General features: G+C 38.3%; 1 protein-coding gene across 1 annotated transcript in view; it reads right to left on the bottom strand.

Moving 5' to 3' along the window:
* rxfp1 (relaxin family peptide receptor 1) overlaps positions 1-21775 on the bottom strand; it is a 51242-nt gene extending 29467 nt beyond the window's left edge. The window contains exons 1-2 of the mRNA XM_084133800.1: positions 21574-21775; positions 18622-18771 (exon numbers count right to left, since the gene is read on the bottom strand). Coding sequence (XP_083989926.1) covers positions 18622-18771; positions 21574-21616 — 193 coding nt within the window. The 5' untranslated portion in view covers positions 21617-21775. The remainder of the gene's footprint in view (positions 1-18621; positions 18772-21573) is intronic.
* Positions 21776-26537: the final 4762 nt, after the last annotated feature.

The following is a 26537-nucleotide window of genomic DNA, read 5'->3' as shown; positions in this document are numbered from 1 at the left end:
CAGTGTGATTTAACTGAGCATCGACCACTCAGCCCAAATGGTCAGCACAGGGGGATACTGACCTTTCAAAGGCTGGGGGAGCCACACTGTCCCTCTGCATTTAATTAAACACATTCTGGGGATGGATCGGTGGATGGATGGATGGATGGATGGATGGATGGATGGATGGATGGATGGATGGATGGATGGATGGATTTATATCCACAGTTGAGCATTTTAAGAAGATAAATTTAATAAACTAGAGTGACCAGTGTGATTTAAAGGGACTTCAGTTCTTCAAGGTCCACAGGACCAAAGGTGCTCATATGCTGAATTTGAAAACAAATAAAAGTGGACTCTTTCAGATGTATAAAGGATAATAGAACATAACACAAACAATATACACATGATTGTAGGGACAATTAAAGAGATGTTCTCCTAAAAAAAAGATTTTATGTAATAAAAATAGTGTTCTTTTATATATAATTTATATACATATTTTGTTATTTAAAATTAATATTATATTAATTTAAAATTTTCACACAAAAAATTAGCTCAGTAAATCTAACTCTTCTAACTGGTGCTCTTTCTGTTCTGTTTGAATATTATAACTTCAAGCAAACTGCCCAAGATAATGTCTTCTGGGGTCATTAACAATTAACATATTTAATTTTAACTATAGCGTTTAAGGATAAAGGAAATGTGATGCTGAAACATCAACACTTTGCTTGAGGAGCTCATTATCCATCAATTTTCTATGGCATTCCTTTCGTGTCATGCAGGTAATTGATTAAGCATTGGTAAAAATGCAAATGTTAATTAAACATCTAAGCTGTGGTACAAACATCTCAAACAGTCTTTGTAAATACATTTTCCAAGAAAGTGAAAAAATGTCTGGCAGACAATTTTAGATAATCTTAATATTTCATCAACAGAAAAAAAAGTGTGTGTTTGTTTTGTTTACGTCATACCACAAGGGGTACCACATCTAGGGGTGTTCATAGTAAGTCAATCTCTCATTTTAAACTGAAATGCCAAAATGGCAGGCCTGATGACTTTCATAAACTGTAATGGAAAAAAATGGATCCATGTCAAACATTCATGAAAATAACGAGCAACCTGTCACCTTATAGAAATGCATTACTGCACTTTAAAACAATTTACAGGAAAAACAGAAAATAACCTACAGAAATATTCAAATATTGCAGGACAAAATGTAGGCCATATTCAAATTGCATAAATGAATGATTTAGCATAATAACTCTTATCTGGCATCTCAATTAATATTCTCCCTTAATTATTACAGGTGTCTTATAAAAAGAAAAGAAAAGATATGGAATGATTTGAAGCAATATGAGGGTGAATAAATACTGACAGAATCAAACCATTCAAATTAAACCATTCATTTGAGAGACAATTTCTGTTCCTCTCATTTAGGGGTGGGGTATTATTAAAAAAATCTAGTAAACCCTTACATCTTACAATATTTTCCTCTACCACTCAAAAAAAAGCATATATTTTAACACACAACATGAGTGAACAGCATTGCAATAAGTGTAAATCCACCGTTGACAGGAAATTTGTGTCCCAGCAAGGCTCTGAAAGGTGATTTCTTCCCCATCCAGCCTCATGTCACAATTACAGCAGCTCACACTGTTGATTATATTGAGCAGCCATTAGTAAAGACACCATAATCTTTCCTTACATAAAAAAGAGTGGAAACCCATCTGTAACTTTTGACCTCTTCATTGATTTTAAATGCACAGGGACTGTACACTTCTATTACTTCTAGTTTACCCATTAAACATAATGATACCCAATTGAGGGTATTTCCAAAGAAAGGCTCCCCACCACTAATATACTTCACTTTAATAATGTCTCTTAACACAACATGATTGATCTGCGATACTGTCATCCTTAAAAAGTGGATGAACATCAGTTTTTTATAACTGGGTAATATCGATTTAGTGGCTTTGTGATGATAACATGTTACGTTAAAAACTGTAATGAAGATGCTTAAGAGTTTGCAAAACATGAACGCTATGGAGCTGTTACGTTTTTAAAATCTAAGCATCACCACACTGCATCCTCTGTGCGTCATTGCTGGTCTTTTCAGGTTTGGCAAAGGAAATGTAAAATGACAAGGAAGATTAAGTGCTGAGGTAATATCTCCTCCCTGTGTAAAATGTAGATGAATGGCCTTGTTTATACAGCTGGTCCATGGCAAATTGAACAAAATTATTACAAAAACTATAAAGATGACCGCTGCATTCTAGGCATTCTACAAATAAACAGCAATCTAAAGAAATGAATGTCTACTTAATTGCTGCTATATATGGGAAGTAAATAAAATGAACGTAATAGGCTATATTTATTTAGTTATAAATAATATAAGTAAGTATAATAAGTATATATCTATATACAGTTTATACACTCACACTCACCAGCCCCTTTATTAGGTACACCTTGCTAGTACCGGGTTGGAATCGTGGGGGTTTTCAGAGGGAGCTTGCTGAGGAGGTTGAGAGAGTTGTTAATCTCTCACGCCCTTCAGAGACTCGCGAGAGTGAGCTGCAGGATGAGGATGTGTTGTCACTAACTAACTCTGATGTATAAAAACAACCAGCCCAGAGCAGGGCAGGAGATGGCTGATGAGGGTGAAGAGGATATACAACCCAAACCCTCACAGCCACCCTGCACCGCGTATGTTAAGCTGTTGAGTGTTATGGAATGCGCTTCAATGAGGCTTCTGCTGTCATTGGAGCGCGTGAGGGAAGAGACTGCTCGTGACAGACTTGACAGCCATAAAGCTCCAGCCATAAAGCTCCAGCTCTTGTGATCCTTCCATTCTTGCCGGATCTACACAATGAGATCGGAAAGGCATGGAAGAACCCGTATTCAGTGCGCATTCGTCGCCATCAGCGTATCGGAGGTCTCTTCAAGACTTATAGCTTGGGCAGTGGCCATAGGAAATACTGTCACTGATAGCCTGTAGGTGACCCGAAGGGGCAGAGTTTTTGGCATTTCAGTGAAACTGCCATTTTTTGTCACAGCCATAATTTGGCATGCACTCCCCTCAACATGGCAGCATTGGGTAGAACATTCCTTTTTCGTTACCTTTTCGCCATGCCTACTGAACAGTCCCTTCAGACGATAAGTTGTTGACGTTCTTCAGGCTCCCCTTATATACTTCTGGGTCGCACTAGAGATGATGTCATAGGCTGTCGCCGGCCAATAGGATTGCCGTGATTAGATAAGTGTTTCAGACACCAGTTCATGCGGAGGCATTCCCCATAGCGTTCTGACGCAGTGTCTCATTCCCTGTTCTCAGGGAACATAGGTTACAGTCGTAACCTTAGACGTTCCCTGAAGAGGGAACAAGCCGCTGCGTCGAAATGCTTTGGGAATGCCCCTGCGTAATTGCGTCATGAAGCACGTATGGAATCATTGATGAGACGGAACGTCATAGGTGGGTGACGTCATCGACCAGGAAACTATAAAGCACCCCTGAATCATAACAGCGCTAGCTTCTGATAGGATGAAGCAAGTCGATCACGGGCATTCCGGGAGTATGGCAGAGCGACGCAGCGTCTCGTTCCCTCTTCCTATAAAACCTGATGTATTCTTTTTCAGGGGGATTCTCTCTGAAATTTGTCTTAGATCCTCCGGCCATGCTTCTTCATGGGAGAGATTCTCTGGAGAACTGCTCTGAGTACTCTCCCGGCCGTGGGCATAAAGACGGGGTTAGCAGAATGGTCCCCTGAGGGCACCGAGAGAGAACAGGCACTGTATAATGAGGTGAACTCAGTTTTTATCTCGGTGGGGGCTACCCTAGACAAAGCCTTCTTCGCAACAATAACGGTCCTCAGATCTTGGACCCTTGGAAGACTTCGCCTGAGAGTGCCGCGTCCCATTCTTTTTGTGGGGGAGCGCAAGACGCGACACTCTGTTTTTGCTGCGCCCGGTGTGAGGAGCTGATCGATGGCCGGGACTGCTCCCGCCCAGTAGTCCCAGAGACATGAACACGGAGTGGCAGGAATTTCTGGAACGCCGCCGCCTGCTTTTTTACTTCTTGAAACCTATTAACTCACCGAATAGGCCAGCAGGGGAAAGCGGGGCGTCCAGAAGGAACGATTTTTCTCCTTCTTTCATTCCTGAGAGGCTCAGCCAAAGATGTCTCTCCGTAGCCACTTGGGCTGCCATAGAACGGCCTACTGACTTGGCCGTCTCCTTGATGGCATGGAGAGATAAATCTGCTGCTTGCCACCCTCCTTAAAGAGCGATCGAGCGATCATGCTCCACTCCCAAACAAACAACACATAGTTGGTGTGTAATCCATTTACAGTGAGGAAAATAAGTATTTGAACACCCTGCTATTTTGCAAGTTCTCCCACTTAGAAATCATGGAGGGGTCTTAAATTGTCATCGTAGGTGCATGTCCACTGTGAGAGACATAATCAAAAAAAAATGTATGATTTTTTAACTATTTATTTGTATGATACAGCTGCAAATAAGTATTTGAACACCTGAGAAAATCAATGTTAACCCTCTGGGGTCTGGGCTGTTTTTGGGGCCCTTGAGATGTTCTGACATGCCCTGACATTTGTGCTTTTTTCAGTTGCTTATAAACATATTAATGGCAAAGGTGTAAATTCACTCTATATAGCACAAACAGGGCTACAATAATATGTGAGCCACGTGTATGTACATGTTTTCATTTTTGAGAGAATAATGTTTATGCATGGATATTGAAAAAACTAAAAACTAAAATTTCTGAAATAAGGCCACAAAACACATAGTAAATATGTGTCAATAAGACTTTTGACTAATGGATGTCCTCGCCTAGAATTTTTTCTTCAAAATTATGTGAAAATAGTCTTGCTTTATCGTTCACATAAAACCATACATTGATTTAAATTGATGTAAAACAGGTTTTGCTTGGAAAGCCAATATGCGAGGGGGGCGTAAACGAGGAGTGGTTTACACCTGAGAAATACAATGTCCCACCCACTCTGCATATTGATGAGCCATTCACTCAGGTGTGAAACTGACTGAGCCACAATGCAAGGACAAAAGATATATTTAGAAGAAGACTTATATTGACCATTTAAGATTTTGCTTACATCTATATCTTGTAAATATGTTTTGCTATTTTATAAAAAAGGTTACAATTACAACAATAATTACAATTTCAACAATATTTCAAGTGTACTTTTTCTTTGTAAAAAAAAATTATTATAGGCCTACATTTTATCTATGTATTCATTAGTTTGAATATAGCCAACATTGGAACAGCTAACATCTTAGTTGATGACTTATTTTTGACAAAAATAGTAATTAATATATAGAAATTGCTAAACAAAAGCTTATTTGACGTGGCAGTATACTCTACAGTAAAAACTGTACCCAAATCTAGTCAACAAGATGTTGTCTTTCATATTTCGCCTGACTGTGTAAGTTGTTTTCATGAAATATTAGGGCATATTGTTAATTTGCAGTTTAATACGTTGCTTATACAAATAGTCTACATTTTATTTCAACATATTTCAGTCGATTTTTACTCATCTCAGTATAGCAATACAGTTTGCTAAAACATCATTCATTCACACAGTTCAAGCACCTTATGTTGTGATTGCTAGCCTATATTTACTTTAAATCCAGGAAATTTGTTAATGAAAAAATTATTAAAATTAAGATACAATTGATACAAAACGAAATTCGTTTTAAAGAAAGGATTTGTACTTTCTGTTTTGAGGTCTCTGTGAAAGTTTGAAAGTCTTGTAGTGCTTTTTTTTAGAGCGCTCGCGTCCATAATGGAGAACTGTCATGTAATATTGTTTTTTGCCAGCTGTGGTAAACAGCGCGCATCTATGCCGTTCATTCATTCATAAACAGAAACCCGAGAAGGAAAAACTTACTAGTATTCCTCAGCTCATATTCCTCATTATTCCTCACAGCGCTGCGAGACGTTGTAAACAAGTAATGTTCTGAATAAACTTGTGTTTTGGTTTTCTCGAGCTGATATGGGGGCGTTCACAGGATTGCGCGGATTACCTCAGCCATTTGCGTTTGAATAGCGTGCGCTCTCCGTGGGCGGAGTCACATTACATTTGAATTAGCTCTAATGAGGTCGACTGGAATCGCTCTCTTTTAATACAGATTTCACAAGATGAGAATATTTGTTTTTTATATAAATTACTTCATTTAAAAGAAGATAATTCAAGCTTCATGCCTGTGTGTCTGTATGCCTGTTTGACTGAGTATTCGCTGAGTTATTGCTCATTTTCGGACGCGTTTCAGAATGGACTTTACTGGCAGAGAGAAGGCAGAACTCGCTTCGTGTTTATTTTTCTTTATTTGGCAAAAAGCACAACACTTTGTTTTTATTGTGAGTATACACAAAAATAATACACATTTAACAGAATCAATTGATGTATGAAACTTGTTTTGTAAAATCAAAGTCAAAAGAGTATTTGGGGTCTCAATTCAACTCATAAGGAAAAAAGCGAGCAGATCACGCCGGCGTGATCTCCGACCTCTGAGGGTTAATATTTGGTACAGTAGCCTTTGTTTGCAATTACAGAGGTCAAACGTTTCCTGTAGTTTTTCACCAGGTTTGCACACACTGCAGCAGGGATTTTGGCCCACTCCTCCACACAGATCTTCTCTAGATCAGTCAGGTTTCTGGGCTGTCGCTGAGAAACACGGAGTTTGAGCTCCCTCCAAAGATTCTCTATTGGGTTTAGGTCTGGAGACTGGCTAGGCCACGCCAGAACCTTGATATGCTTCTTACAGAGCCACTCCTTGGTTATCCTGGCTGTGTGCTTCGGGTCATTGTCATGTTGGAAGACCCAGCCTCGTTGTTCCCAGCCAGGAGGTTGTTCCCCAAAATCTCGCAATACATGGTCCCGGTCATCCTCTCCTTAATACAGTGCAGTCGCCCTGTCCCATGTGCAGAAAAACACCCCAAAGCATGATGCTACCACCCCCATGCTTCACAGTAGGGATGGTGTTCTTGGGATGGTACTCATCATTCTTCTTCCTCCAAACACATTTAGTGGAATTATGACCAAAAGTTCTATTTTGGTCTCATCTGACCACATGACTTTCTCCCATGACTCCTCTGGATCATCCAAATGGTCATTGGCAAACTTAAGACGGGCCTTGACATGTGCTGGTTTAAGCAGGGGAACCTTCCGTGCCATGCATGATTTCAAACCATGACGTCTTAGTGTATTAACAACAGTAACCTTGGAAACGGTGGTCTCAGCTCTTTTCAGGTCATTGACCGGCTCCTCCCGTGTAGTTCTGGGCTGATTTCTCACCTTTCTTAGGATCATTGAGACCCCACGAGGTGAGATCTTGCATGGAGCCCCAGTCCGAGGGAGATTGACAGTCATGTTTAGCTTCTTCCATTTTCTAATGATTGCTCCAACAGTGGACCTTTTTTCACCAAGCTGCTTGGCAATTTCCCCGTAGCCCTTTCCAGCCATGTGGAGGTGTACAATTTTGTCTCTAGTGTCTTTGGACAGCTCTTTGGTCTTGGCCATGTTAGTAGTTGGATTCTTACTGATTGTATGGGGTGGACAGGTGTCTTTATGCAGCTAACGACCTCAAACAGGTGCATCTAATTTAGGATAATAAATGGAGTGGAGGTGGACATTTTAAAGGCAGACTAACAGGTCTTTGAGGGTCAGAATTCTAGCTGATAGACAGGTGTTCAAATACTTATTTGCAGCTGTATCATACAAATAAATAGTTAAAAAATCATATATTGTGATTTCTGGATTTTTTTTTTTAGATTATGTCTCTCACAGTGGACATGCACCTACGATGACAATTTCAGACCCCTCCATGATTTCCAAGTGGGAGAACTTGCAAAATAGCAGGGTGTTCAAATACTTATTTTCCTCACTGTATATAGGTTTTTTTTATATAATGAATATATGTGACAAAACTCCTGCCTAGTAGCAACTAAGGACAGACAAAAACACTTTTCAGACAATGATTCACACAGAGCGCTTGCTGAAGGCACAGAAGCTCTGTTATGATTCAGGGGTGCTTTATAGTTTCCTGGTCGATGACGTCAACAGCCTATGACGTTCCGTCTCGCCATTGGACTGATTTCATACGTGCTTCATGACACAATCATGCAGGGGCGTTCCCACAGCGTTTCGACGCAGCTCGAGTTCCCTTGAAAGGGAACCTGACTTACATCTGTTTCATCACCACATGTTCTTATTTAGTTCATAATCTGTAAATTGCACTTATTATAATTTGCTTGATTACTTTATTTTGACAGTTATGACAGTATGACCTACTCACAAATTTTGAGTCTAGTACTTTGGGATAAAAATAATAGGGCTACTGAAAATATGAAAGATACATCTTTTCCATAAATCTTGGTGGCTACTCAGCTTTGAGGGACTGAAACAAAAATCTATTTGACCATGTTATTACTTGCTTCGAGTGCTATGACTTCATTGCAATGGACAAAACGTTTGTCCTGTATAAAGAGTGCCAGCGGAACATTTCCAGTGCTCCAATCTACCAAACCTTTCATTCCATACCCTTGCTTACTATTAAATGATGAGTGAATGATGGGACCATTAGACAGCAGAGAGAAAATTAGGGGCCCTCCCTCAATCAGGGCCAATTTCAAACAAGGACACCCCTCTACTTTCTCTCCATTTCATGGGTTCCTAAGTTTGACAGATTTTTCATAGGGTCAACAAAAACAAACAGAGAACCATGAAATGGCAGATTTGAAAAATACGAGATGAGAAAGATAACTATAATTAATATGCCAAGGAAAAGCCTCGACACGTATACGGTTCCACATAGTGAGGTTCAGACAAATTATGACAGTGTAAGTAAAGTGAATGTTCACGTACGTGAGAAATGCCCCTGCTACTTTCCATAACTTATTTATTAAGCTACAGATCTGTGATCTATGGTGCCGCAAGACAGTGCCAAAGGCTATCAAAACCTATATCCTGTTATTTTTTTTCAAAATTATAGTTTTATGAGGAATATATAAAAAATGTATTATTTGACAAACTTCATAATAAACTCAAGTGAATACTAAAATTAAATTACTTTTTTTTATCTCTTCCTCGCTCAAAACTGCATGACTTCAAAAGTCTTTTGAAATGTATATCGCACAAGTCATATGAACTACTTCATTTTGGAGCTTGACGTTGTCAGTATTCAACCTTAAAATTATGATAAAATGTCCTAACATTTATTACTCTAGAGGTACCATACAGTACCATTCAAAAGTTTAGGGTTGGTAATTTTTTTTAAACATTTTTTAAAGATGTCTCTTACGCTCAGTGCTCACTAAGACTGCATTTATCTGATCAAGAATACAATAAAAACAGAAATATTGTGAATTATTACTACAAATTTAAATAGCTGTTTTATAATTTAATAGTTAATCATTTTAAAAAAGTAATTTATTCCTTTGATGGCAAAGCTGAATTTTCAGCATCATTACTCCAGTATTCAGTGTCACATATCATTCTCTTATTTGCTGCTCAAGAAACATTTCCTATTATCATCAATGCTGAAATTAGTTGTGCTGCTTAATATTTTTGTGGAAACCGTGATTGTTTTCAGATTCTTTGATGAATACAAAGTTCAAAAGAACAACAAAAATGTTGAAAAATAAATCTTTTGTAATATTATAAATGTCTTTAGAGTTAGTTTTGATAAATTTAAACAGTATTAATTTCTTTTAAAAAAAATGATACTGACTCCAAACCTCATGAACAGTAGTGTAAATTATGTGCTATGAATACTGAGAAATTATTTTTTATGCTAGAACTGTGTCAACTTTCATTGTGCTAAATTTAACACATTAGCCTCATTCACGTATCATAGCAGACTTTTTTTCTCTCTTGGGATAAATATCAAAAGTCAAAGGCAACATCGCTGCCTGCTGCAGTTGCTATTCTGTGACCTCAGAACTTTTTTACAGCTGTTCCTTTTATCACCATAAAATCAAAATTCTAAATTCTTGTTTTTTTTAATTAAATATTGCATTATTTATTATAAATGATTTATCTTTGCACATCTTTTTTTATTTTATGTATGTGCTCTCATAATCTTTAAAATTAAAATAACTTTCCCTCCCTCTTGCAGCAACATCTCTTCTCTGATGACGTTTTTCTTGGTGCGACATCGAGACATGCTTGCAATTCGATTATTTTTTTTTTTTTTTTTACTTGACTGTTTGTCTGTCTTTAATAATATTTAAAATTATATATTAGTTAGGCTAGTAGTTGTCACATTCACCGTCTGTCATCGTCCTGTCTTCGTCTTCACTACAGTTCCCAGAATCCTCCTTGTTTCCACACCTGAACTCACTCCCTTCGTTATCCACCTGTTCATCATCATCATCTGCATCACCTGTCTTGTGTTCATCTGTCTGTGTATTTAAGTTCCTTCTGTTCACTCTTCACTGTCGGTCAATGTTTATGTCAGTGTTGATTCTGTACTCGGAGCACACGCTCCCTGTTTCTTGTATTTGCTTTATTGAGAATTAAAACCTTGGAATTATCATCTTCTTGTTTGCCTCCTACTTCATCTGCCCTGAGAACCCTGACAGATTGACCGACCAAAGAATATTATGGAGGAGGACGCGTTTGATGCGTTTCTGTTTAATCAGAATGGGAGTTCATTGGAGGAATTTGTTGAAGTTTACCTGCATCTGCATCAGGATGTATATTGGGAGGAGGAATTTTTGAAGCAACGATTCTGGAGAGGACTTGAAGATCCACTAGCCCAGGTACTGCTGCTCAAAGATTTAAATCTAACTTTTATTGAGTTTATGGACAGAGCTCTTTGGGTTTGTGGTTCCTCTCTCACCGTAACACCCGCCGATCCAGAGTCAGCCGATCCCGATCAAGCTGAGCCTGCGCTTCACGCCAGTCCAGCTGAGCCCACACTTCACGCCAAATCTGCTGAGACCAAAGTAGTATGCGTCGTGCCCGCCGCCCCTGAGACTGTGAGTGTCATGCCCGCCGCGTCTGGGACAGCAAGCGTCATGCCTGCCAGGTCTGGGTCTCTTCACATCAGGCCTGACACCAGATCGGTTTTTCACGGACTGCTATCGAGCCTGGCAGATCCTCCGCTGATGTCCGTGCGATCTGCCAAGATGGCAGCTCCTCCAGAGTTTCATCCAGCCGTCGCCTGCCCGCCAGAGCCTTCTTCACCGCTGGTCCCGTCCAGCACAGAGCCTTCTTCACCGCTGGTCCCGTCCAGCACAGAGCCTTCTTCACCGCTGGTCCCGCCCAGCACCGAGCCCTCGTCGCTGGATCCGCCCAGCACCGAGCCCTCGTCGCTGGATCCGCCCAGCACCGAGCCCTCGCCGCTGGATCCGCCCAGCACCGAGCCCTCTTCGCCGCTGGTTCCGCCCAGTCCAGAGCCCTCTTCGCCGCTGGTTCCGCCCAGTCCAGAGCCGCTTTCGCCCCCTGCCTCTTCCTGTCCAGTGTTAAAACCCGGGACTTTCCCCAAGTATTTTTTTGGGGGGGGCCATAGAGCTCCGTCCTGGCCACTCGAGGGGCCACGGCCACCCGAAGGGGCTTCTCCGCCGTGGCCACCCGAAGGGTCCGCACCGCCGTGGCCACCCGAAGGGTCCGCACCGCCATGCTCCCCTTATCTGCCTGCACCTCCTTGGTCCCCTGGTCTGTCTGCACTGTCTTGATCACCTCCTCTGTCTGTCCTGCCACCATCCTGGAGTCCGTACTCCTGAACCTGTGCCACCTTCCCGTCACTGACTCCAGGATGCCCACCCCCCCTCCCGTATGCTGCCGCCTTCGGCGCGGGACGCGCCTTGCGGGAGGGGGGAGTAATGTCACATTCACCGTCTGTCATCGTCCTGTCTTCGTCTTCACTACAGTTCCCAGAATCCTCCTTGTTTCCACACCTGAACTCACTCCCTTCGTTATCCACCTGTTCATCATCATCTGCATCACCTGTCTTGTGTTCATCTGTCTGTGTATTTAAGTTCCTTCTGTTCACTCTTCACTGTCGGTCAATGTTTATGTCAGTGTTGATTCTGTACTCTGAGCACACGCTCCCTGTTTCTTGTATTTGCTTTATTGAGAATTAAAACCTTGGAATTATCATCTTCTTGTTCGCCTCCTACTTCATCTGCCCTGAGAACCCTGACAGTAGTTTTAGTTGTGGCATTGAAATTGGAATGAAGCATTTTCACTGATATCTAAAATGTTTGTCATTACAGCCTGTTTTTAGTGTGTTTTCAGCCTGTTTTCAGTGTGTGTTTGTGTGATTGGTGTTAATATTAGAATTAATATAAATCTCAATGGATACAAAATCATTTGTACATCTCAAGTAAAAGTGTTTATGCTTTAGAAGCCTTTCATACATTTATATGTAACGTCACAGTATTAAGATGTATGTGTGCTATTAAGTTGTATGGCAAACTAATGAATACTAATGACATCAGGCTGCACAATATTATCAAGGATTTTAATTGTTAGAAACCTCTTTTTTTTTCTTTTTTTTTTGCTGCAAAAGCACAAACTGCTTAAAACATTCATGGTATCACGTCTAGACATAGAAAAAAAAGCTGTTTAGGTACAAAAACAATCATCATCATTACCACCCATTAATCTCTCACAGATATTTTCATGTTTATTAAACACTTTCATCTTGATATAAACAAAATTAATCTTGATATAAACAAAACCTTCCTTTACATCTAAGATACAGTCTTTGATACATATTTCATTAAAAATATCTAAAATTCCTAAACAAAGCTCTGGATGATAGGGTCAGCCACTTTTAGAGCCAAAAACACTGAGCGTTTGTGAACATGAAAAGATTTCCATGGTTCCAGGTCTTACCATTGTAAGACTTTATGATTCTATTAATGCCCACAGAGCTGAAGTCATCATTTATTCATTAAATGCTAAATTACTACATTCACCAATTTTAGATAACATATATCTGTACAGTGAGAGAGCAGCAGGTGTGAGTCTGGCCTGAAATTAGTGGTGAAGCCTCATGTGAAAACCAACTTTACCCTGTGGTCCTTACACCAAAGCCCAAAAAAAGTATTTTTTCTCAAAATATTTCACTTTCTGTGAAGAGCTGTGATGTCTTTGCAATGGCCCTTTGATCATTCAACTCCCCAATCAACAAACGGCTCATTAATTTGACTGTGTTACCCCATTTGAGTTAATTTATGTCTGGTTTAATAAATAAAAAAATTATAAAGGGGTGGTTGAATATGATTTCACTTTTCTAACTTTAGTTAGTGTGTAATGTTGCTGTTTGAGCATAAAGAACATATGCAAAATTACGACGCTCAAAGTTCAAAGCAAACAAAGATATTTGCTTTTAAAGAAATCGTTTTTTAAGGACTACAACAAACGGCTGGTAGGGACTACATGACATTCCTCCTGGGTTAGTAACATCACTAACCCTAAAATGAATAGTTTATCATGACAGAATATGCTAATCAATGACTAGAAGATAACACATAAGCTACCAAAATTCATCAACTAACCATTCAGAAATGTCCTGTTGCATTCTACATGTTGTCACCTATTATTGAGGCTCTCCATCTTTGTCTGACTCTGGTTTGAACATAAAAGGCTTAAAGTTTTTGAAATTTTCAGTGCATGTGTGAGGTTAAAGGACACAAGCTGTTGAAACTCCATCCTTTTCCATTTAAAGGGACAGACACAAAAACAGTGCGTTTTTGATCACCCTCAAAAAGTGACAATTTTAATATGCTATATATAAAAATATCTGTGGGGTATTTTGAGCTAAAACTTCACATACACACTCTGGGGACATCAAAGACTTCATTTACATCTTGTGAAAAGGGCATTATACCACCCCTATAAATACTTGCAAAATGTATAATTATGCTGCTTCAACAAACTGCTTCAAGGGTACGTGAGTGAGACATCTTTTTTGTAGCTTCCTGATTGTTTCTTTAAGAGGATCTATTTTGAAGTATATTGCACTATTCACCTACTACTCTATATGAAGTACTGAATACTCAAGCACATCTAAATAATAATGTGTTTAGTTTTGTAAATGTTTAAGCACTGTATTTGCATAACCTAATTATATAATTTCTGTGATGTATTTTTTATCCATGTTGGATTATGAATATCCAAAACATGCATACTGCATGAAGATATAACTACACATTTATATGTAAAAAGACACATACTTCAAAATGATATAGCTAGATAGACTCTTCTATCCATGTGTGTTGTTGTGTTCTGTGTAGCACACGGTTTGTGTTATATTGGCCGTGTGCTAATGAGAGCACTCAAAGGCTGTGTGTTGGTGTCTTGTTTGAGCACATGGCTTGTGGCTGTGTTCACTGGCCATGTGCTCTTGTTTTTGTTTGGTGTGAGCACATGGCTTGACATGTTTGTTTCTATGTGCCATGTGCTCTACTGTCTACTGTCTTAACCCGCCCTTCTTGTTACCTGAGTATTGGTTTATTGCTCCACCTGCTCTCCCTTGTTACCCTCCTGATTTCCTTCCATGTTCATTCTACCTGTGTGCTCAGTCCTGTACCAGATCGGAATCTTATGTATGTCGTCTTTACTTGCTTCCTGCCAAGTCTAGCTGCTGGTTCTGTTTTCCCCCACAGGGTAGTTTTTGTTTGTTTTATTATTATTATTATTATTTAATTAATTAATAAACCAACCCCATCAACTCCTCGGTCTCAGGAGTCCTCGCCTCATCCCTTCCTCAAACCTGACAGTGCAAGGGCAAATGCCGCCAACCTTGTTTTACTAGTTTTATTTAATGGACCCTTTGCTGAAAAATCCTTTAGTTATACATTTCGATAATGGAATTGTAAATAAGTTATAAATAATGACTCTTCGATTGGGATGTGATGAATGGACGTTGAATCAATACACAGTGTGGCACCTTAACATTAGGCGCCTTATTAACCTTATTGCATTTTAAGCCACGCAAACAAAATTGATGGGATTTACTTCTCGTGTCTTCCTAAAACAAAAACAAAATGACACGTTCAGCATATGAGAATTAATTATAATGTCTGTTTTGAATCCTTTAACCAATCCATCAGAGATTACAGCATTTTCAGCAATTGCCTGGAGTCACATATCCAACTGTGCATCATGACCTTGTTGACAGGCTGTTCTTTTAAACTAGAAGGCCATTAATAAAATACTGAGATGGCTAATACTTGTGGTGGGGGAAAAAAATCATACAGACAACCAACCACCTCCTCAAACGCGCGTACAAAAGGATTTTTCAGAATGGTAATTCTTTTTTTTTTTTACTTTCGCCATTATTGTAAGAGTATTACAATTACCATTACATCAATGCTGCACACAGATTTAATTTTAACGCTAATTTAAACTGTCTGTAAACAAACTCAGACTTTTGAAATAACGTTAAGGTTACCCATGCAAGTACGTTAAGTTACACTAAACGTTAGTTTCTGTTAGCAAAACAAAAGGCACAGAGACTGAGTGAACTCAATCTCACGGTCTTTAACTCAATAAAAACAACAGGGCAGGTGTCTGTAACTTAGAATATCTGTTGGAAACAAGACATCATACTTTGTTTGTTTTCCTATCAAAGCTTGTGGCAGCCATAGACTGTATAAAACAACACGCCAGCATCAACTTAGCAACAAGTTAGTGTTGCATATCCGTTTGCAAACTTTCAGATTATGCTGGCTCCATAATGTAACATAAAATGTGTTAGAAGTTTATTTACGGGTTGCGAATTTGAGGTCGGACCCAATAATATAGGGACTGCAGTATCTTTGATGAGTAACGTTAGCTTCTTTGGTATTTCTGAATAAATAAACATTAGCCACTGTTCTCTTATATTAATGTTGTTCGGAAGCCTGTGCAATGATGCTGGGCAGTGCTCGGGGTGGTGACTGAAGGTGGTGACTGAGTAGTTCTGACGTAACATTTTTATGGAAGTCACAACGGCTCGTGAAAAGGCACAGCTACTTTATGCAGGCTGTGTGCATTTGTCTGTGGATGGACTGTTTTGTAACTTATATGGTAGTTACATAGCCCCTAGACCTCTGTTATCATGAAAAAAGCAAGGAAATTTCAGTTGTGACAATATGGGACCTTTAATATATCAATTGTTTCTTGTAATAAGAAAGCTCTTCTGGGTAAAAGACAGGTGGGATGACATAGCAATTTGTTGGTTGACAAGATTAATGTAATGCTTTGTTTATTTGGTATTGCAAAACTCATTATAAGAAGAAAGCCTGTTGAGATATTTTAGATTCTCTGGATTACTGAGAGAGAATCCAACCTCCAAATGACAATATGTCTCAGCTAACAAAACAATCCAATTCTAATCACTGTTGAAACACCTCACAAAAGATACAGGAATTAAGTTTTCTAGAAGAAGAAAATCCACAAAGTAGGAAAAAAGCTGACGCGGAGGCAATATATTATTTTGAATAGACTAAACCACAGCCATAGTGGATGATTGTCTGTGGTGCAGCAATCTATCTTCAGTTTCTAAGATTAACCTGATGCTAAATCAAAGCTGCGCACCATTAGTGATGACAAAATGTATATGAGCCCACAGATGAATACTCTTCTCCTGAGGGACTTGAATTTTGCAATCTGACAAAGCTCTTGAGGTTCAAAGCGTTCATGGCAAAAATGACAAATGGCTTTCTATGTGGCGTCACCCAGTCAAAATGTGTCTTTCATCCTCATGAGAGAGCAGATGAGAGAGAGACAGAATGAGATTGACTGCGGGTGGGGCCGCATCCTGCTTTCGTTTTATATTCAATTGTTTATACAAAACTTTATTATCTATAAGATCTAAAAGGTACTATTTCTTCTCTTTCTCTTTCTTGACTATTTGAGCTCAAGTACAGCTTATCACTTTCATCGATACCCAACTTTTCGAAGAACAGCGGAAAGCATCTCGTCTGGATAGTCTGGATAATTCATTCCTACAGTTTACAGAGATATTCGTCAGTGACCTTTCTGGCCCTGAAAAAGCTTTGATAACTCCGTTACGACAATGTGAATGTGATAAGAAAGGTGGGAGTGGAATCTCAAACACTCGGAATACCAATCTCAGGGATTTGGAAAAGCATTAGAGGATTTCTCACTTCCTGTCTATCCTGTTCTGCTCGACTCAACACACAGGGCTAAGTAAATGTCTTAAGATATTATGTACAATGTGACATTTCCCTTCGCCCTGACCTTTTACAGTCTGGTGCCGACGCGAGGCCTTTTAATCTCCCCCTGTTCTCCATCGTACAAAGGCCGCGAAAGCGAGTAAGACAAGGTTAAACATGGTGCCCACTGCTGTAGGGGCCAAATGTTGACACTTAAGATTGAGTTTGATACAGTCGCTGTGACAGATGCTGTGAGACAGTTGCCAAACAGCTGGACATGCTCTGTTTCTGACAAGTATGACATTATCAAAGACATTATCAAAACTGCCTAGATAACATCGAGGGCCATTAGAAGCAAATGATCACAGAGGAATCAGTGGAAAATTACTACCCATTTGCAGTGTCTCTTCACATGAAAAACAGCACTGTGGGTTTTCTCTTGTTAACAAGTCAAGCAATGCTATTTGATTTTAAGGTGGGAGGACAATTACAACTTAGTCGTTTCTTCATCAGTACTTTCTCAACAGATAACTTTGAGGACTATTAGAGGATAATCCTGCAGGGAAAAAAAATTAATTAGGGCTTGATAAACCATGATTTGTTTAACCGATAGGCTTGCCATTATTCAGGGAGATGGATGAGATAAGAAATGAAATATGACAATTTGTGCAAATGAAAATTTCAGAAATCTTTGTTTTAATTTGACTGATTGTGTATTATAGTCAGCATCCAGCAATGAAAGCAAACTCAACTGGCACATGGTTGCACCTGACATAGAATGAAGAACAGAGAGAGTGGAGGAGAAATAGTCAGAATAGCACAAGAATCAAAGACAAGATGCAAAAAAGGATAGAAGATAAAAAAATTAACCCATATACTAGGAAGACCTCACACCTCATCTCTACTGCTGAAATACTAATACAAATATATATTTATTTTTTTCCCTTTCTCAATGCGTTTCATTCACTTGTTTCGTTCGTGAATGAATCAACATTCAAAAAACAGCTGAAAACCCATCTCTTCCGTGAGCACTTAACCTCATAAAAAAAAAAAAAAAACCCTTTCCCTTTAAAACCTCACTTATCGGGCTTATGCTACTCTGAAAAATGCTTGAACTTCGTATTTTGAACACTTCTTGCGTTGTTGTTGTTTTTGCCTCTTCATGATGACTCGCTTAATTTAGTCCTAATTTGTAAGTCGCTTTGGATAAAAGCGTCTGCTAAATGACTAAATGTAAATGTAAATGTAACATTTTTGAATGACTCGCTTGCAATGATTCAATGACTCATCTTTCTGAATGAATCAGTGTTTTTGAAAGAAACCACCAGCTGGAGTAACGATGTGTGGTAATAAAAATCTGTACAATGTAGTGTAAATATTGGTGTTGTAAGCTCAATACCACTGGCTTATAGTACAATGTAAAATAAAATAAAAAAGGTGAAGAATAGCACACAAAGTAAATGACAAGAGACAGACAGTAAGGAATCTGAACTAACCACAGTTCTCCTCGTCTGCCTGATTTCCACAGTCATCCACACCATTGCAGTGTAGTAGCTGAGGAAGACAGGTACTGAGGTTTCCACAGGGGAAGTAGCCAAGCGGGCAGTGAGCCGGATCCTCTGATACATTAAACATGGTCAGCACCACTTCAGAGGAGACAAATACAAAGGGGAAGAGAGAAATTGAGCATATTCAGTCTCAGGTTACACTGTTGTATTTGTCTTTCTTACGCTATGAGGTGTAATGTCTTTTTTTTTACAAATATGAAAGTATTTCTAATTTGAATTTTAACTATTAGTAATTAATTACTCATTTCAATTTTAATTTCAAATATGTTCAAACATGTCAACTTAAAATGTCCCCTTTTCCTGCTTTAACATGATGTTTTCAAAGATAAATAATGGCAGTATGTAATAAAAATTAAAGATTTAATTGAAAGGCTCTGTAGGTTAAACACAATTTTGACAACTAGTACAAGTACAAGTATAACTAGTCCCCTCTGTATAAAAACAGTCAATGACAAGATTGTTAAAGAAAGTTACAACAAAAGCTAAATTACACATACATTAATATATGTACTGTACATCAAACAGTAGGATACTTCAATATTAAAATATACCCACTTTAAAGAATTAACATCACAGAGCTTCAGCTCTACTTTTCTCATGATTGACAAAAATCTAAGAAAGGTTTTATTTTCTTATTCTTCACTCAATGTTTCAACCTTTATGTATGACTCAGATTACTGCAAGTCATTCTCAAAGCAACCTATAGATATATGAATAACCATCCCAACAGAAGAAATAGATGTGTATCAACGTGAAGAATTGCTGTAGCGTAGCAAAAGCCTGGAGGCAGACCGTGCAGGGTTATTTATCACGCAGTAGCTTTTTTTCTTTCGTTCGTTTTGAATGTGAGTAAAGCAGCACAGGTCTACTGAATTTATACAACAGAGAGAATTTATATATACTTCAAAGCATCTTATTAATAAAGACTGCGAAAAGTTTATAGAAAATACACAACACTTTCAGCATAATGGATGATTCTGCACAGCATGTAATTCCTATCCACTAAAATACAAAATGTATTGGATTAATATTGCAGAAATTATTAAGAACTATTATACTTTTGAATGGATGCCTATGTATATCCAAGATTGTTTGTGAAGAGCTCTGTAAATGTTTCAGAGCTGAGGTAAGTGTGAAACTAAATGTTACTGCAAATAACATAAATAATAACAATTAACATTATCTTAATCAAATCCTAATTAAGATACTTTCAACAAATAACATCATTTTGAAAGGTAAAACCCTTTTTTGTTTGAGTGGCCTGATATCATGAAATTTTCCATTGAGATATTCTGTGTTGGGTTTCTAGTTAAACCAATAAATCAATACTGCCATAATGCACTGCTTCTCATAACATCAGTTCTATTTGCAAACCACGAAAACGCATGTCCTGCTCCAGTTTTATATTAACTTTTCTTTTTTTAGGAAGTAAAAATCCATGAATACATTTCTTTGAGGACTTGACTTTCGTTGCAGCTGTATTGTTGTGCTTGTACAGTATCAAGAAAATGGAGTTTATCTGTTTCTGAGTGCTTTTAAATCTCACGTCATAAATACAAATTGGCGAACATAAGACAAAAAAATAACAATTAATATTATTATACAAATCATAGATCACGAATAGGTATTCAAATACACATACACATTTTATTTTATTTTCTACCACAGTGGGACTTTCTATTGACTTCTATTGTTTATACTAAATTCATGATATTTCCCCTAACCCTTAAACTTAACTTTTTTTGCATTTTTAGATTTTAATTAAAACATTGTTTAGTATGTTTATTCAGCTGGTTTCCTTGTGGTGACCGTTGGCTGGTCCCCTCAATGAAGGCAACATCTGACCTACTCACTATACTCACACACAAAAAATGCATGACATTTGTGCAAACAAGGGTGTACATGAAAGGAAAACATGGGGTGTGTTTCAAAACCCATTAAGCTGCCTAACTAGACAGAATTTTGGGACATCACAGGTGCATACAATTCATTTGCAGAATTTTGTCACATGCAGCCAAATAAGATGTAACAGTAAGTAACCTGTAGGCAGGATTTGCCATTTCCTGTTCCTTATAATGCATTTTAATATACGAGTGTAGACGATAGCAATATTATAGCGATAGCAATATTACAGCGTAACTTACCTCGTTCATCCTCCTTCATAAACTTGTTTTAATAACTGAATACTGAAAGTATACGAAGTGTGCGAATTAAGCCAATTCAATTATAACGATATCAATTGGTTTGGTGGATGCATAAAAAAATCACAATTTTCATAAAGGTCTAATTTTTATTGTTTCAGCACCGTTTAAACGACTCTTTGACAACACAAAAGTTAGATTACAAGTCAAGTTAGACACGCGCTAAATATATATTCGCAAATCGCCTTTGCTTGAGGAGGTAACCATAGCAACAGCGACTTGAATAGGTTATTGCCCGGAGGGTAGATTGACAAAACAAGTCCTCTTCTAATCACGTAATTATTAGGGATTTACATATCACAAAGTCTTTAGTGTTTTGTTCAATATGTCTTCAAGATAAAACGTACAAAAAAGGCTCCAAGAAAAACCTCAAACGAATGCACGAAGAAAATAACTACAATGTCACGGAGTTATTCGCACGTGGCCGAAAGGGTAACAGTAAAATCAAATTAATCAATTTACCGGCAATGTACCAAAAGCAACGGAATAATGCATCAGTTTCCACAAGGGGCAAAAAAAAAAAAAAACTTGTTTTAAAACTATTTTTGAAATTGAAAGCAAGTAACGTTAAATGATAAACTGTTAATAGTGAAAGTTGATTTGAGTGTTAAACATCAATCATGCTGCTTTCTCTATTAGAATGAATGAGGAAAACACCAGGTGGAGCACAATAACTCACCCGACACTCCACACATCAAGAGGCTGGCGATGTGAACTTGCATGGCAACGGTGACTGACGATGTGATATGATATCCGACAACAGTTAAAACCCTCTATGTTTCCCTGACTGATACAAAAAAGAGAGTTGTGCACTTCCTTGTTTCCAGCCTCCTCTAAGTAAGAAAAAGAAAGTTGTGTGCGAATGGCACGATTTGGACAGGTCCGACTGTTCCGGCGAGATGCTCAGTGCACTCCTGTGCGCGCGCGGTCTGAGTACGGAGTGCAGAGAGCGCGCGCACACATGCACAACGAACAGACACCTGGGGGAGGGACTTTGCAATGAACTATCGCTTTACTTCAAATTGAAAAACACATGTAGGGGGTGATGCTAAATAGATCTGTGTTCTGTGTGTTCTAAAATGTTCTATGTTCAATGTTCAAATTCTTTTTAAAAGTAGACATTGTTGCCAGTAAAAAAAAAAAAAAGAAGATGCTGTCTAGACGACCTTTCAGCAGGACAATCTTCATGACTCACCACGCTGTCTCTGCCCTGTAAGCACTGCCCAGTTCACCCACATCTATGACTTTCTATCATGAATGGCAGAATGGTATTACACCCTGTCTGAAGAAACATTGTGGCATGCTTGTCCTTGTGCAACAGCCAGAATTTGACCTTCACACAGTCAGGCCCAGTTCTGGGTCACCAGCTCAGTGAGAAAACTTTCCCATGTTCATGCCAGACATCAAAGAGGACTGCATTAAAGCCACAGTGGAAAGCCTTTCCCGTAAAAGAAAAACTGCAGGGTTTCAAGTAATGTGGAACATAATATAATAATGCTAATTAATGCTATGAAAAAGAAAGTTACTGAGAAGATAAAACTTGGGGTTCCCTGGGTCTGTAAAATCTTGACAAATCAGAAGGATATGAAATAAAATTTAAATTAAAATATCCAAGTGAGCCATAAGTCCATGTTCTAGAGGTATTTAGGGTTATGAACAACCCACAGGCACTGGCCATTGGGCTATTTTTTTTGTGTGTGTTGACCTGGCAACCCTGATCTCTTGCTCCATTTGCCCAGAGTTACACCTAGGGCTGCAAGCAGCGAAAAATTCTGAATCAATAGCTAATTTACAGTCAACAGCCTGAATAAGTTTACAGGGAGCTCTCTATAACTTCCCTCTCCCTCATGACCCAGATACTCTGAGTGACACAGCCTTCTCATTATAGCAGCTGATATCTCTTGTGTACACAGTCAAGAATTAAAATATCATTTTTGCTTACATTTGTGTTTATCATTTTGCAAACAGCTGCTTGTTCATTGGGAACTAGTGTACAAAAAAATATATATACAGTATATATATGGTCCTTTAAAGGTTATAGTAACAGTTCTTTTTAGAACCATATCATTTTGAAGAAACATTTTATGCTAGGTTCTTCGTGTTGTGGAGGCACAAAACATTCTTTCAAAACCACCTCATTACTGATAGCTCAACCATCCAACTACACAAACGCACTCTCAACAGGTTCTTAATATCATTCTTAAAGTGTCTATAATTTTTAACTTTTCAAATTGTTTTCCTATCATGAGTTTTTTTCAGTTTTTTAACAGATAACAAGTGTGAGTTGCTCTGTTCAGTTGAGTATACTATATTCTCAACTAAGAAACAGAGATGATAAATTTGTGATCCATATTTTTTTTTGATTTTATCCAGATTTTTCAGTTATTACTGTCAAACACACACACACACACACACACACACACACACACACAAAAACATTAAAGCTACAGTATAGCATCATGACTTTTTAGCACTTTTTCCTTTCAATATTGTGAAGGGCTCACATACTGCCCATTCACAATTGGCTACTTTTAGCCTTAAATAAACTTGGTATTCTCGTTGCTTTATAAACTTAAGATTGAGCCACTGTAGTCACATGGACTGCTTTGATGATGTCTTTATTAGCTTTCTGGACATGGACAGTATACCGTACATACATTTTCAATGGAGGGACAGAAAGCTCTCGGACTAAATCTAAAATATCTTAAACTGTGTTCCGAAGATGAACGGAGGTCTTACGGGCTTGGAACGACATGAGGGTGAGTCATTAATGACATCATTTTCATTTTTGGGTGAACTAACCCTGTAATTGCTTTTACTTAAATGGAAAAGACACACTGTGACTAAACTCAAAAGTGCAACCAAAAGACAGAACTACTCTCCGCCTAATCTGACCAGAGTGAACATTATGGGAAGTGTTCTGGCCAGACGGGATTTAAACTTTGTCGGCTGAGGAAGACAGGTTTGGTGTGAAGATGAAAAACATACTTAATTGGAATGGGCAATTTGCATGATCAACAACATATATGTAGCACTTGTAAATAAGTTTAATTTATTTATAAAAAAAAAAAAAAAAATAGGCTTTTTTTTAGGAATTTTTTGTCACAATTACGTCAGTATAGCTGCTCAACTCATCTGTCAGTCACTACTGTAGGTGACACAACATACGATGACATGTTCCGCAACATTGTCAGTGACACATGATGCAATCCATCACAATATGTCACAAGTTTTAGTGACACATGCCACAATCCACTGGAACATGTCACAACTTTTAGTGGCACATCCCACTATCCGCTGGCACAAGCCAATGAAAACCGGACGTGCCACTGGATATGCCACTAAGCAGCAACTGCTACTGGAGAAATGTCTCCCTCGTCTACTCGTGATCCAATCGGCCTTCATTACATTTATTTCCCTAATTCCTTAATGGATTCAGCTAATAACTGTTGTTAGAGCACAGAGCACTTTTGCTGTATCAATAAAAAATAAAGGTACCTGCTTGCAATGAAAAAAAAAACTAACCCATAAAAGAGGTAAAAAGCACAATATTAATACATAATATATATATATATATATACAAAAACTGGTTACACTTTATTTTAAGGTGTCCGTGTTACAGTGTAATTATATATTTAAGTACAGAGTAATAATAATTAACTACATTACTAGGGTTAGGGGTAGGGTGTTGTTTGGGGTTAGTTGCATGTAATTATGAAAAAAGGGTTCTGATATTGTTATACTCTCAGAAAAAAAAGCAAATATTGTACCTTTTTTGCACTTGGCAGTACCCTTAAAGGGACATCTTTGAATTTCATAGTAGCACCTACATTATTACTCTAAAATGCACCTTTTAGCGGTAGATACGTTTTTTTTTTTAAAAGCCTCAGTGACAGGCTGTTACACCCCTAAAGGTATACAATTTTTGCACTTTTTTTTCTGACAGTGCACAAGCCGAAGCACCATATTCCGATAATGTTTAGAACCATTTTTCTTAAGAGTGCGATTGACACTCTTAAGTGGCACCTGATTAATTAACCTGGCCATTCTGGCAACCTGACACCTCATTTATTTTGTCTCTCAATTGCTCTTTTCCAGGTAAACCAAAAAAAGAAAAAGAAATAAAGAAACCCGCTGATTGTGGTTTGACACCGACCCTATTTAAACTCTCACAAATGCAAGAGAGCTGATTTTCCAGGGCAGCTAATCTCGGGGAGGGATGCATATTTCTAAAGGAGCTTCATCACTGCTGTGGTTTCTGGGCATGCAGAAGAAATTAAAATCTGTTTAAGGCAATTGCTTTTAGACACATCAATGAAAACTCAATTATGAGGAAGCAAATCATTGCTTTTTTGGCACATTTTTGTGTGAGAATGATAAATTATGTGGTTGTTTAGCAAGAGGATGCTCAAGCTGTGACACTAACACATCCTCCTTGTACCAACCTGTCCCGACATTTCCACTAGCAGACGCGATTTCCCAACATGCCCTGCGTCTGACTGCACCTTCTCTCTGTTTTCCCTTCTCACTAGATTTTTTTATCAGATCCATTAGTCTTCATTAGACCAAGAGGTGAATAATGCTCGTTTAGTGTAATTGAAAGAGGCTTTATTACCGTTTTCAATAAATCCACTGTCAGATCCAGGTCTAAGCAGTAGCTTTTGATAAAAGCACCAGCTAAATAAATGCAAATGCAGATTCATGAAACCAAGCATGAATACACACTATGTGCAACATCTAGAACTGAACTGACAGTTTCTGCTGAACTGAACAATAATTCAAATTTAAACTATAAGGAAACATAATTAAAATTCTAGGTATAATTTTTAAACACATTTTCAGACTTAGTGTGCATAATATATTTCTATCAAAAACATAAAAAAAATTCTAGAGATCCCAATCTTTTGAACGGTAATGTACACAAATACACACAATATGTCTTCTCATAAATCAGATGCTGGAATGTCCTGCAGTTGTCACAAGGGTGGTATATGGTATAAATCACTTTTCTAAGCAGAGTGCCACAACGACTCATTTAGAACTAGAGTCAATTAATGTTTAACGTTAGCCTTTAATTTATGTGAAACACAGTGTGACACCTGAGTGTGTGTCCAAGTATGCCAGTATTAAGTAGTTTCAATGCAATTCTAAAATTGAAATAAGTCAAGACAAGCAAGCCAATCTTCTGTTCTACTCTTAATACGCAAGAAACATTCTTAACTCAGAAGTACAACTGTTGAAACATTACTGTCTTGCAAGGACTTGCTCTTCTGTCCCACTGTCACACTGTGAAAATAGCCTTTTGAGAAAGATGTATTATACAATCATCCCACTGCAGCGCACCCTTAAGGTCATCTTCAATCAAAATGAACTTTTTTCCCTTCGTTTTTAAATGAATATCCGCTCAACATTGCTGAGGTAAATCAGGAAAACTAGCAGGAAAGAAAAGAGGGGAAAAAAGCTTTAAAGTACAATCAACATGAAGACCTTGGCTGAGTGACTTTCATTCTGCTAGGATCAAACTTTATGTGTCCATCAAAAGGCTTGGATAGAATTAGATGTACTTTAAGTTCTGATACACACATACAGGTGTTGTGGATTGTACGTGTTCGATCAAGTAGAAATCTCACCTATTATCCAGAA

This window comes from Abramis brama (assembly GCF_963993115.1).
Source record: "Abramis brama genome assembly, chromosome: 13".
NCBI classification, from domain to species: Eukaryota; Metazoa; Chordata; class Actinopteri; order Cypriniformes; family Leuciscidae; genus Abramis; species Abramis brama.
Note: the sequence above shows the minus strand (reverse complement) of the source record. Positions and strands in the feature narration are given on the sequence as shown.